This window comes from Ambystoma mexicanum, chromosome 6q (genome assembly GCF_040938575.1).
Source record: "Ambystoma mexicanum isolate Mex_15411 chromosome 6q, UKY_AmexF1_1, whole genome shotgun sequence".
Taxonomy (NCBI): domain Eukaryota; kingdom Metazoa; phylum Chordata; class Amphibia; order Caudata; family Ambystomatidae; genus Ambystoma; species Ambystoma mexicanum.
Window position 1 is genome coordinate 298,636,288 of NC_090937.1, and position 13,975 is coordinate 298,650,262.

Sequence of the window (13,975 nt, forward strand, 5' to 3'; positions counted from 1 at the left end):
AGCTCAAAGGACATCGCTGTCGAACACATGTCAAGGACCGTCCAACTCCTGACGGATCTGGAGTTCTCGGTGAACTATGCAAAGTCCTGCTTGATTCTATCGCAGGACGCACAGTTTCTGGGAGCCCGTCTCAACAGTGTTGTGCCTGGCGTCTCCGTTGGAGGAGATGATAGCTGCCATCTTGGGCAAGGTACAACGGCTGTTGGCCGTGAAGATCGCAAAGGTGAGGTCCATCAAGCCCCTGCTCTGCATGCATATACCTCATTCAGCTGTGCAGGTTAAGGATGCGTCAACTGCAGGAATTTCTCGATGGCCGTTGGATACAAGTGTCTGGAAGCTTCGAGGACATGGTCACACTAGACAAGAGTTTCCATCGATCGATACGGTGGTGAGGAGTGCACGCACATCTGTCCGCAGGCACGGATTTCCAGACCCCCACCTCATCGGGAGACGGTCACGACGGACGCCTCCCTGGAACGGGTCTTCACGGACATCACCACCACGATGTTCTACATCAGGAAGCAGGGGGGCACCAGATACCCAGCGCTCTCCAAACAGGTGCAGGACTTTTGGCTTTGGGCCGTAGCCCAGGGGATGTTCCTCATCCTGTTTCATCTGGCAGGAGTGAAGAACATGGTCGCCGGCTCTCTCAGCAGGGAGCTGCGCTCTTGCCATGAGTGGGAACTTCGGCAGGACCAAGTGGATCACCTGTTCAGCAGATGGGGCACTCTCCAGATCGATCTGTTTGCGACAGCGACGAACACCAAGTGCCGGAGTTTCGCCAGAAGGTTTCCCCAGCCGGGGAGCATGGGGGACGCCTTCTCTTTCCCCTGGGATGGCCTGTTTCTGTATGTGTTGCCGTTGCTTCTTCGATTAGTCAATCAACTCAGACGGTCCCGGGGCAGGATGATCCTCATCCATGTCAGCGTCCCCTCCAGTTAAGCTTCTGGTGGTCAAAGATCTGCTTGCCAGGGAAGGAGGCGCGATTCTGCACCACGACCCGGAATCGTTGAACCTGAAGGCCTGGCTGCTGCTGCACTAGAGTTTGGGGGCTACGATCTCCCAACGGATTGTAAAGAGGTGCTCGACAAGGCCAGATTTCGTCTACTCTCAAATGCTACGGACACAAGTGGAAGAGGTTCGCCGTTTGATGCCGTACTCGGAAGATGGACCCTCTACGAGTCACTGCTCTGCAGGTGCTTCCGTATTTGTTGTTGTTGGCCAAGGCAGGACTGGCCCATGCTTCCATCCAAGTTCATCTGGCGGGTATATCCTGCTACATCAGATCTCCTGGACGATCATCTTTATGGTCGCATCGATTGGTCAAGGAGTTTGTCAAAGGACTATTTCGCTCGTTTCTGCCAGTGAAGAATCTGGCCCTGGCGTGGGAGCTCAATTTGGTGCTAACTAGGCTCATGGGTCCTCCGTTCGAGCCTATACATTCGGCGCCACTGAAAGTTTGTTGTGGAAAACTGCTTTTCTTGTGGCCATCACCTCCGCATGACGAGTGAGAGGGATCCAGACCCTCTCTTGTAAACCACCTTGTTTGACATTCAATGAGACAAGGATACAGCTACGGACGCACCCCTCCTTCATGCCCAAGGTGCCGTCGGACATTCATCTGAACAAGCCCTTGGTGTTACCTGTATTGTCCCCGACGCTTTCGTCGCCGGATGAGAGGACTTGGCACTCGCTGGATGTGGCTTAAGCGCTGAAGTTCTATGTGGACCGCATGAGTTTCCGGAAGACGTCGGAACTGTTTGTGAACTTTGGCCCTGTGAACCATGGGAGGCTCCTCTACAAGGCTTCCATTTCCAGGTGGCTCTCCGGGGGCATCACCCATTGTCACCGGTTGGCAAACCGACCGTTGCCTGGCCATCCGAGAGCCCACTTGACCAGAGTGATCGCTGCAACTAGGGCGTTCTTGTCTGGTGTGGCCCTGCTTGACATCTGCACGGCTGCTACTTGGAGGTCGATGCACACCTTCACGAAGTTCTACTGCGTCGACGGGAATTCCAGGGAGGAGTCCAGAGTCGGCCAAGCAGTGCTGCACAACCTGTTTGCTTGAAGGTGAGCTTGGTGAGAAGGTAAGAGATGCTTAATGTTGAGATGTTTAATGTTGAGCCTTGCCACCTCCCGTGGTTGTGCACGTGTACTGCTATGTATTCTTCATATGCATGTGAATCCATGCCAGACCCCCATGCTGGAGAAGGAACAAGTTACTTACCTGTAACTGTTGTTCTCCAGCATGGGTCTGGCATGGATTCACATGCGAACCCTCCTGCCTACCCCTCTGCGGCTCTTCTCATGGTCCTTCTGCCACTTTACGTGCTACCAAATCTGAAGATGGCTGCCAGAGGAGGGGCTTAGGTAGAGGGCAGTCATTGGCTGGGGCCAGTAGGACCCAGAGACCAGTGATTGATTGTTGGGAGAAAGACAGTTCAGAAAGGAAACTGATACTTTACCGAGGATTCCCAGCCTGATGACTGGGAATATTCAGGAGCATGTGAATCCATGCCAGACCCATGCTGGAGAACAACAGTTACAGGTAAGTAACTTGTTCCATACTAACCTAAACTTTACTCTGAAGCATGGAGCCAATTCAGTCTTAAAGTAGCAATACTGTAATGGAATTACATGGCTCTTTTAAAAATAAAAAGCTAACACATACTGGTCTTTGCCAGACAGGATATAGTTGGTTTAGGCTTAATAAAAGTATCATCCCAATTGCTTCTGGTTTATTATTTTAAATGGAAAAAGCAAATCTTGCCTACACTTGCACACACTCCTTTTGCACTTAAGAGTGGAGTAGATGGGTTATCACCCCCTTTGAACTTTCATTGAGCATAGAAAAGAGGGGTGAGTGAGCCCCATGGGCAAGAGCGGAATGCAGGGGGAGCTGTGCATTCATTGAACAGGGTAACTTAAGTAGCTAGCTGCGCTACACAAGTGTCATTTTAATGAGCAAACCTGTAGAATTGCATAGCAAGCTATGCGACACTGCCTTTTTAATTCTTGAGAACTGGATGTACAGGTAAGCAATTTACTCAATCTGCAGCCTATAACGTGAAACCAAAGTTACTAGCTCTACTTCAACCTTTTCATCTCTGTGCACTCTGGTAAATGGTGTCTCTTTTAAGTTGTTGCCTCTCTGAACTATTAACTGGCAACCTTACTTCAGACGCCAACTCTTATTTTAGACTGAGATAAAGCTCTTAGTAATAATCTCAAATCAATTCTGATGTTAATTGCAACAGAAAGCTAAACTGCAACCCTTTCTTTTTTGCTGACTCTGTTTTAATCTCCCCCTATTCTTTTGGCTAGGTCGTTCTGGAACTGATTGAGCTCCGTGAGTTGGGAGCAGCCAGATCCCTTCTGAGACAAACTGACCCAATGATCATGCTGAAGCAAACCCAGCCGGAGAGATACATTCACCTTGAGAACCTTTTAGCAAGGTCCTACTTTGATCCACGTGAGGTAAAGTTATTTGAGCAAGTCTACAAATGGTGCAATGTTTTTCAGTGCATGTGCAGTTTGGCAGTGTGATGAAGAATTAAATAGTTATGGTTTTCAAGAATGATTTCAACAGTATATGTTAAACTGTGCTCTTCCCTACCACGCTAAATTTCAATAGGGATAACCGTTTAGTTTATCTGGTTCCAAAAACAGGGGAGTGTGCCTCCAAAGCATGTTGCATCCAATTATGTTTTATTTGATCTAAACAACCTGTCTAGGCTATTAAGATATGTACGTTCATAAACCACATTTACTTAAACGGGACTATGTAGATGATATGGAAAGTGCTTTGATATAAATAGGTGAGTGTTAGTATGCATAGTTTAGTTACCTTTTTAATAACTGTATGAATTCACATATCACTTTCAACATGAGGCAAGTTCTGGCGCTTCTGATGAAGCCTTTCTTCGACAAGACAATTAGCTCATTTCATGGCTTCCAAAAATGGACTCTCTGTAATTAACTCGAAGTCCTAAATGGCTAATCCTTCTGCTAAATCAAGTGAAAAAGCTGGGCAGCCTGATATCTGAATGTTTGAGATATTTCTTAATCAAGGAGCAAATGCAAATCCCCCCCCTTTTTTGCAAACGTAACCCAGTAAGCTGGTCTAAACCTCGACCAAGAAGCGGTCAAACTGTGCTCCTGTGCTTGCAGCTTTGACATTAAACCAAAAGGGTTACAAGGTGTAAAGTGAGTCTTTTGCCTCCTTTGACCACCTATTGCTAAATTTCAATGAGGATATTCCCCCAGTATCTCCCCCGCCTCCCCCACTGAGTCCTGTGTCTGGATGTATTTTGCCATGCATTCTGTTCTGAGCCTACCATGCCATTTTGGGCACACATGCATTAATTTCCCTGGTTCCCTGGACCATAGGAACACTTGTAACAAAGCGCACATTCAGCATTTTCTCATTTGGGGATCGAGGTAAATGGCCACTGCCTGTCTATTCGAGATTTCTTTATGGAGCTAAAGTCTTGCATTGGGACTCATTTTGCTTACAGCTTTGCTTATTTGGCTCTAAACCGAGGTGAATTGTGTCTCAGTGGTGTTGTACCCTGAGACGGGTTGTTGCATGTGACTTTGCTTAAATTACTTATTCTACGCTCAGCATTTAGTCTGAAAATTATGAAGCTTTACATGGCACGTTCTTGCTATGTGCTTCTCTCCACTTCTTTCTAAATCATTTTTCGTGTAAAACATGTATAAAATCATTCACTTAAACATTTGTCTGCTTCAAAAACGTTGTCCCTTTCATATGTGTTTGCCATTGGAAAGAAAACGTAACAAGTACAAAGTTACTATTGGCATTTCCTTTCTTTTATTTATCTTATAATATATTTTCATTATGTTTAGGGGTGTCGATTCTTTGTTTTTGGGGCTTCATGTATTTTAAAAATGTACCCCTCTTTTTCAGGCGTACCCCGATGGAAGCAGTAAGGAAAAGCGAAGAGCAGCAATTGCGCAAGCTTTAGCTGGTGAAGTCAGTGTGGTGCCTTCATCTCGTCTCATGGCGTTGCTAGGGCAGGTAAAGGCATGCTTTAACAAGATCAGGGAAGACTTGTCCAACCTAAACTGGTGCCTTTTGAATTCTGGGATAATTCTGTTATGTAAGTTATTTACATTACCAGCCAACATTTATCTAGCAGGTAGGCCCACGTTGGGAAAGATTGCTCTTTTAGCAACTTTCCCTCTGTGTAGTTCTATGGATCCCCAAACTTTTTGCTTCAGTTTTTTTATTTTTTTTATTTTGTGTCCTGACTCCTGACTTTTCTTTTCTTTTTTTTTATAGGGAAGTGAAGCCCTGTTTGCTCATTTTGTTATGGGGCAACTGATGCATCCTTCAGACTATCAGTACTGGCAAACTGTTTCCCTTTTTTACCTTTTTGGTAACTTTTTTAACATTGCACAAACATCTTGCAGTGCAGTGGTGATACTTTTGTATCAACTGTGTCTTTTACCGTTGGGATTTTTGGTTACTTTTATATGTGCCGAAAGACAAGATGGTGGCAGCAATTCTATTTTTACCATTTTAGTGTTATTTCTGGTGTTCACATTCATGTTTACTGCGTATATCTACTGAATGTGGCCGTGGTCAGTGCCCTAAAATGGCCACACCACGAGATTGTCACTTGTTCTTTGGCCATATTGTTGTTTGGCCAGGTCAGGAAATCTCATTTGTGGTCATGCAATTGCCCGGGAAAGCTGGTGGCCCACGGCCACTGCCTCTCCCTTGCACCACCCTCTGTTTGCACCCCAACCCCTGATTGCCTTATTTCCGGGGTCAAAAGACCCAGAAATTAAGCATCCAAGCTGTGGCCATAGCAAGGCCCAAAACCTTGTGGAGAACGAAGAGAAGAGTACTGAAACAGGTAAGGCCCATCTCCAGGGCCCTGCTTACCCACCTGGCTCAACTCAGTCCTCATATCTGTCTTTCTTAATTTATTCATTTTTTTTCTTTCATTTTTCTCTAGAAGCACACGCCACGAGATTTTCACTTGTACTTTGGCCAGATCATGTACTTTCCCAGGGAAGTTGCTGCACGGGCTTGTGATGCCTTTGTGTGTGTCTGGCCCACAGCCACTGCCTCTCCCCTGCACCACCCTCTGCCCACCCCCATACCCCTTCTAGCCCTCTGACCTCAGATTGGCTGATTCCTGGGTCAGAAGACCTGGAAATCTAATCCTGGGGCATCCTTGCTAGGGCAGTGGTTAAGGGCGACTCCTGTTGGTGGGCTCAGCCCTGCACTGAAACTCCTCCCTCCTCTCTCCACCCTCCCCCCCCACCCAGAAGACTCGGACAAAAGGTATGGGATGACACAACCTACTCAGAAAAGCTGAGTAAGTGAGGCCTCTGCAACCCCTATTAATCTCCAAAGCAACCTTAATTTAGTAATTCCGGTCCTCTGTGTCCCCCGCCACCCACTCTCCTCCCACCCTCCCTCCACGTGATTGGAGGATTGAAAGCAGGAAGCACTGTGCTTTCAGTTTTGCGCTATATAGCACTGCAGGTCTTTTGTGCGCCAAGCACAAGTCTCCTGCTGCACCTTGAGTAAGTGAGGCCTCTGGACCCCTTTAACCTCCAAAGCGACCTTCATTTAGTAATTCAGGCCCCCTCAGCTGCCCCCACCACCTTCTGTTTGCCCCTTCTCTCCCCTCAGCTCCTGTCGTCCCCCGTGATTGGCGAATTTAAACCAGGAAGCACCACTTAGCCAGATGACCCAGGGCAGCTTTACCTGGGCAGCCATCGGCCGAGGGCCAGAGGCAAAGGGCAGCTCCATTTTGGGCGTTGATTCCCTGTTTGCCCACGGACGCCCAGTGAGTCGCCCTACAGCAACCAGACAGGTAAGGTGGTCTGGTTGGGGAGTGCAGCCATTACTGTACTCCAGGTGGATGGCTCGGGAGCAACACGTTTGTCTTGGAAGCAAGACAACGCAGAGCAACACATGTTCGATTCCCGATCCCACGCTTACAATCTCTGGTATTCAGCATGTTCTAAAAGAACAATTTATTATAATTATAAAACCCCACCACATCTATACCTTCTAAGGCTGAATAAGGGCTATTGCACAGCTCCTGCCACATCCGGAGCTAGCCAATGTGTTGAACTAGTTTCCTTGCCGTGTCTAGAGTTAGCCATTGTGACAGGCCCTGTGCACTTTCTGAATCTAGGTGTTTTTCAAAACTGTTGATATTTTTACTGCTCTAGCATCTTAGTCCCTGTGCACCTTTTGACAGTGTGGTTTTCAAGGAACGTTCATATTCTGCTTGTCTGTGCACCTTTCGAATCCAAGTGTTTATCAAACTGTTGCTATCTTGATGGCTTCTGCGTTTTAGGCCCTGTGCTCCTTTTTGATTCTAGGGGTTCAAACTGCTCCGGTCTAATCTGCTTCTGCATTTTAGGCCCTGTGCACCTTTTGCATGCAGGCGTTTTCAAAACTGTTGCTGTTTGGACTGCTTCCGAATTTTAGGCTCTGTGCAGCTCTTGACTCTGTGTGAAAACCAATGGTCATATTTTGATTGTCTGTGCATTCTAGGCCCTGTGCAACTTTCATACCAACTGTATTTCACACACTGCCACCCCCATCCCAGATCACAGCTGTCAAAGTCCCATCCCACTACTAGCCGCTGCGAACCCTCTCCTCTACCATGCCAAACTCCTCCAAGGCCAGAGGAGCCCCCCTTGCTGATAGCACACCTCAGATGCCCCCCCCACACTCCCCAACACCCACTCAAGTGCCCCCCCCCAGCTCTCGCACCCCTTCTCTCGGATTCCCCTTTCCCAATCCTCCATCCTCAGGCACTTTCCTCTACCCCCCTTCTGCATCTCCCCTGTCCCCCATACCTGCCCCCTCCTGCCTGACACGCAACGTTCACATCCCTAAGTGCACCCTGCACAGCCGTGGCCAAGACTCCCCATCCAGCAGACCCTGGCACCCTCATCGGTTTAGGTACAGAAGCCTTTCTACTCGCAGACCCCATCCCCCCCAGCTGCAATCCTCCCCCACCCTCACTCCGTGACTGCATCCTTTCCCACTCTCCTACACCTCTACTCCCCCCAACCCTGTCCACCCTCTTCCTCTCCTCTGGTAACCCCACTAGCCCACCTCTACCCTTCACCCCTGCTATGCTGCAAGCCTCCACACTCTTCCCTCACTTACCTCTCACCTCCTCTCAACCACTTCATCTTCATACCCCCTGTAAGGGGAGTTTTCCTAAAGTCTCATTTGGAGGTAAGACATTAGTAAGCTATCCCAGTGGTTTGTACATCCCCAACTCTTAGTATCAGTCTGTATTACTAAAGGACCTTGGTAGAGTGGCAGAGCAGTCCGGCTCATTTTAAGAGGAAGATGTGAGCTGTAGGTAAGTGCACCGAACCCAGTCGGCAATGAACCTCAAACACTTACACATACATTTATTTTAAACTATAGATTTATTATATACACAAGTCAGTGTTAAAAACTTAGCACAATAAACCAGCACACATAGGTATACTTTTAAAAGGGTTTTGTTTGTTTACTTATTTATAATGCGCGCCAGACCCGGGGGTATCGGGGCGCAACAGTTACAGCAAATGCACGGCTTAGGTTACAGTGTTACAGATAATAAGCATAAGTACATGTTATACACAGAAAAAAAATACAGATATATTGTATAACAGTCATGTGAAAAGGTACTATGGAGAAGGTATAGATACTATACTGAGGTGTGACACAAACATAACAGTCAGGCCTACAAGTCGGATGATTTGAGCAAGTTAATGTAGTTGCGTCTGAAGATCAGGTAAGGTAGATCCTCTCTGAGCTGGTGTGGGAGAGAGTTCCAGAGTTGAGCAGCTTTTACGGGAAAACTGCTGCCGCCTGCCTTAGCGAGCTTGAGTCTAGGGATGTAAGGCAGTTGACATTACCAAGTCTCGTAGGTCTGGTGGAAGTTCTCCTATGGAATCTATCCATGAGATAGCTCTGGGCTGCATTGGTGAGTGCTTTGTGGGTGAGTGATGCGGTTTTCAAAATGATTTTATTGTGGGTAGAGAGCCAGTTGTGTTGGCGCCTAGTCGCAGAGATATGTGATCTTTTGGTAACACTGAGTGCAGCTCTTATGGCATTGTTGTTTATCGAAGGAGAGGGTAGATTCCAGGTAGAAACCAAGGGCCTTTACCTCCTTAGCCACCTTAATGATAGTCCCATCAATAGTAAAGGAAGAATACTCCTGACCTAATTTCTTAAGGTTCGAATGGGTGCCCAGGATGATAAGCTGTTTTGTCATCATTCAGGCATAGACCGTGAGTGGCCATCCATGCCTGGATGATGAGGTACACTCTATTCACCAATGCCAAATCCTTGTCGTAGTCCCCGGAAAGTGGGAGGAGAATCTGAGTATCATCTGCGTAATTAATGTAGGTGATACCCAGAAGGTCCAGATCATCGAACAGGGGCTTGGTGAATATATTGTATAAAGTTGAGGAGACACATGAGCCCTGGGGGACGCCACATGTGATTGGAATAGGGTCCGCCGCTGCAGAAGACGAGAAGACCCTCATGGTTCTATCGCTGAGGAAAGACTCTATTAAGGTAATGGCCTCTGGGGAGAAGTGGGCCGCAGAGTCCAGGTGGCCACATAAGACCTTATGGTCCACCAGGTCGAATGTGGCCGATAGGTCAAGTAGGAGGAGGGCTGTTTTGCCTTTGTCTCTTAGTTTATCGACCTGGGTTTTCAAGTCGATGATGGTGGTTTCTCTCCCATGTAATGGGCGCAAGCCTGATTGTCTTGCTCCCAGGAGTTTATGGAGTTCCAAATATTTTTGGATCTGGGTATAATCCACTTTGTCAATTATTTTGAGCATAAAGGGTACCGTCGTAATGGGACGGTAATTAGTGGGAATTGATGGATCCAAGGTTTGCTTCTTTAACAGTGGGAGCACCCAGGATTGCTTCAGGTTGGTGGGAATAGTACCAGATGAAAAGGAGGCATTGATGAGTTTAGATATAAAAGGGGCCAGATGTCTTGCAGCATCTTTTATAATATATGCTGGGCATAGGTCGCCCTGACAATTGGAAGGCTTGAGTGAGAGGATTACTTTTTCTACTTCAAGTGTGGAAGTTTTAGTGAAGTGAAATCACAGTGAAGTGGGTAACTTCTTAGTTGGTGGTTGCTGAATCGTATACAATTGTTAAAGGAGTTTGACAGTTCTATTGGTATTACCGCGCACCCACAAATCGATACTTTAATTGTTTTTGGTCGCCATACACATACAAGATGGTGATTTTTGGGAAGGAAAATAATTGATCAATGTTATCCCAGCAGGGCTTCAGGTTCTAGAGGCAGTTTCGTGGCATAAAAAGTCCTTCAAAGTCAAAAACGCAACCTTACCTAAAAAGCAGTTCGTAGCGCCTTAAAGTCTTGCAAAGCAGCAGAAATCAAAAGATCCAGTGGATTCTTTCTAGTCTCTAGGACGGAAGATACAAGAAGGCTTAACCAATTTTGGAGACCCTCCTAATGGACTTTAAAGGGACACAAAAAGCAGTGGCATGAGTCAGAGGTAATAGGGGGTTCCCTGCACACATCCAGTGTGCACACCAGTGCTCTGGAGCGACTTTCTGGAATCCGGTAAGCAATGGCTTTTGCCCCACAGTACCTTAGGTTAGAAGAAAATGTTTTTGGTGGATGCTCCGTGATGTTGCAGTTCCGGACCAACCTCCGGATTCCTTGGTCTGATAACTGTAGGCAAGCCAATGGATGGGATCTCTCAGCAGCAGTCTAGAGGGAGGATCTCTTGCACGACTTTCAGCAACTTCTCTGGTCACTCTGCGGTTTTGGCGTCTCTTCTGCAGCACCAACAAAGGACGCAATTTGCCTGGTCAGTCTTCTTTGCTTCCTGCAGTACCGAACTCTGATGAGGGGGTTTGGGCGAGTTGGATCAAATCTCTGGAGTGTTCTTGAGGGCTCAGCAAAGATTTGGACAAATTCAGCCTTTCCCTGACGATGCCCTTGGAAATGGGTAGCAGGTCTCCTAGTATTGTGGTTCTGCAGCTCTGGAAACTCACAGGACCTCGGGAGATAGCTCAAATCAAAGTCTGTCTTTGGACTGGTTGTTTTCACCAGCCAAAGGGAAGGAGGAGTCGTCTTCGGAGCTCCTGTCACACAGAAAATGGGGTCAGGACAGCAGTGGTCACGTCAGTGTTGCAAAGGGTCTGCAGGTGTCTCTAGAAGTAGTCTTCGGTTACTTCAGCTTCAGTGGTCAACTTGCTTTTCACTCCAGTAGCTTCACCTTTTTATACATTTCCAGCACACACTTTGCAATCTCTCTCAGCATTTTAGAAAGGAGTGTGTGGCTGTCCAATTGGGACAGCCAGGCCCCCAGTGGGAGCTGGTTCTGTTCAGGCACTCTGGCAGACAAAGGACTGTGGTGTGGAAAACTCCTCCCCCACTTCCTGCCTGGACCCTTTGGAGCCTAGGCAGGGACATCCAAGGGTTCACACACACCGGCTTCCCCCTCCCAGAATGGCTAACAAAGAAAAACCATGCTAGTAATTTCAAAAAAAGAAGGGAGGCCCCAAGTTATTACTTAGGTGCCCTTATTGTGTACTACTGAGACTATAGACATAGCCTGTGGTAAAAAAATGACACAATAGTTGGTAGAGCACGTCCACTGCCACCTGCCATAACTAGGAGATTGTCTGTGACTTAAAAGTCATAGGAGCAGAGAGAAGGGGGGTTCTAGGTATCCCTTTGGCACTCAACTAAGGTGGTGTGTGCCAATCGCTCAGACTATACAGTTTTATGAGAGCTACTTAATATTTCTCTATCCTTAAGAACTGTAGTTACTCTAGGATAAAGAAAATAATCTCAAAGGAGGACCCTAAGGGTCCCCAGCAACACTGCCCATAAGGAACTGTGTGCTGCAATTGTAAAATATAGATGCCTTTAAGAGCTGTGGAGGAAAATGGACTCCATAGTATAGGTAAAATACAAAGAATAGAGTTCCACAAGATGGAGCCGATAAGAATTAAAGAGTGGAAAAAGGCTCTACTCATTCAGGATTAAAGAAACCTGTCCAGCAAAAAGTGCTGGGGGTCTCGCTAGGAGAGGGGGTGAAGCATAAACATGATACATCTCCCTAACACCTCCCCCCTAGCCCCCTCCCCCATTCCTGTCTGCAGCATATCCTTCCACAAACCCACCCTCCCCTCCACAGGCCACTGCCCCCCCCGTGTCATGCATACTCATAAACGGCAGATACGTCTGTGTTTTTTTTTTTTAACCTTCTCTCTGACAAAAACCCAAACATAATAACCGAAACCTGGTTCTCTGACGACTTCCTCCCCATGGCACATACAGCCCATGCCCCCCTGCCATCGGCTACTCCCTGATCACACACAAAAGAGCCAGCGGAGCAAGGTGAATAGCCAGCCTTCACAAACATCACCTCGCACCCCTACAGGTCAAGAAACCACCCTGCAGTGAATCCCTGCTAGTCAAATTTCAACTGTCTCCCACATTCTCCTCTTTTACCGACCCCCTCAGGATATACGGAGCCTTTGCAGACTCCGTAGCAGCCATCATGCTCTCTCATCCCACCCTTACCCTTCTAGGTGAAATGCATCTAAATATGTTATTCTCTTTCAAAGAGAAATGTACCCTTTACGCCCAGAGTGCACTATACTCTAGGCACAGGGGCTACGTTAGCTTTCATTGCAGATGTTACTTTAGATGCCATTTCCTAAGCAACTACCTGAAGTTCTGTTCACACCTTTACATAGCATTACTGCTTAGATACATTCTAAGAGTGATTCACAAGTGGGTCAGGCAGTGTTAATACATATTATTGCTGCTTGTACCTTCTAGCATCCCTCCATTTCCTAGTACTGCTTGCTAGTCTATGCACAGCTCCACAGCATGTGATTCTATGCAGATCCACAAGCCTCAGAAGACCTACATTACTTCCGGTAATCCTATTTCCGAAGATTATATCTGCTTAGATTCACGTGTGACCAAACTTCCGCCCATCTTGGAGTTGAAGGTACATAGAAGGTGTAAGAAGTCTATCTTCTGTACTCCCACATCACTTCGTGCTCCCGTTTGTCAGAGGGACATCGGTGCGTGAAGGGTCATGGGTACAATGCACATCTCACAGGGATAGGATTACAAGCACCCCCAGTGGACGTCCCTTTTTGAAACTCGAAAACAAGAATGCAGTACTCCCACCTAACACTAGATGTCCGCCTATACACACCATGTGCATCTAAGCAGATACAAGCATCAGTAATAAGATTACAGTAAGTAATGTGTGTCTGTGTGTATATATATACATTTATATATTCTCAGTAAAATAGCTTACCATAACTGGCGAATTTCAGGGGTTTTTCGATTTTACTTGTAACCATAACGTCCTTTTAACAACGTTTCTTTTACTGAATTTCATAGGTTTTTATTAGTGCAATTTAACCATAACGTCCCTTTTTAACAATGTTTTTTCAGTGAATTTCATGGGTTTTTACCAGTGCATGCTATTTTCCTACAACTTACTAGTATCATACTTACCAAATATAACAATATTTGTGTCCAGTTTACAAAGTGTCACGTTACAACTCTGCCATTTCCCACCTTCTAGAATCATTGTTAACACTTCTATACACTTTTTGCAACTATTTCATCTAGTTTTGCATCCGTAGATATCTACGAACATCTGACTTCATTGCGGACCTTCCGGACAGTGCCACATGACCAAATGCTGGCGCGCGGCATGATGGCGTGTCCGAGAACCCGTCTGCACTTCACAATAAGATCCGTCCTTCGCTGACAATTCGGAACTGCATTTTCTACTGATCTAGGAAATTTCAACTTCAAAATATCCCTTGCACACCTCCGACACCTTTTCGTACTCATTATCCATTACCAATCTAGTACACAGTACATACTTGGAAGAATGTTATCAAAACTGCTATTTATCTTAAAAATGGCAT

At 46.7% G+C, this 13,975-nt stretch overlaps 1 protein-coding gene across 1 annotated transcript in view; it reads left to right on the forward strand.

The window, feature by feature from the left end:
* Nucleotides 1-13,975, forward strand: part of SMU1 (SMU1 DNA replication regulator and spliceosomal factor) — a 423,637-nt gene that overhangs the window by 59,962 nt on the left and 349,700 nt on the right. Inside the window, exons 3-4 of the mRNA XM_069630784.1 lie at nt 3,325-3,477; nt 4,931-5,041. Coding sequence (XP_069486885.1) covers nt 3,325-3,477; nt 4,931-5,041 — 264 coding nt within the window. The remainder of the gene's footprint in view (nt 1-3,324; nt 3,478-4,930; nt 5,042-13,975) is intronic.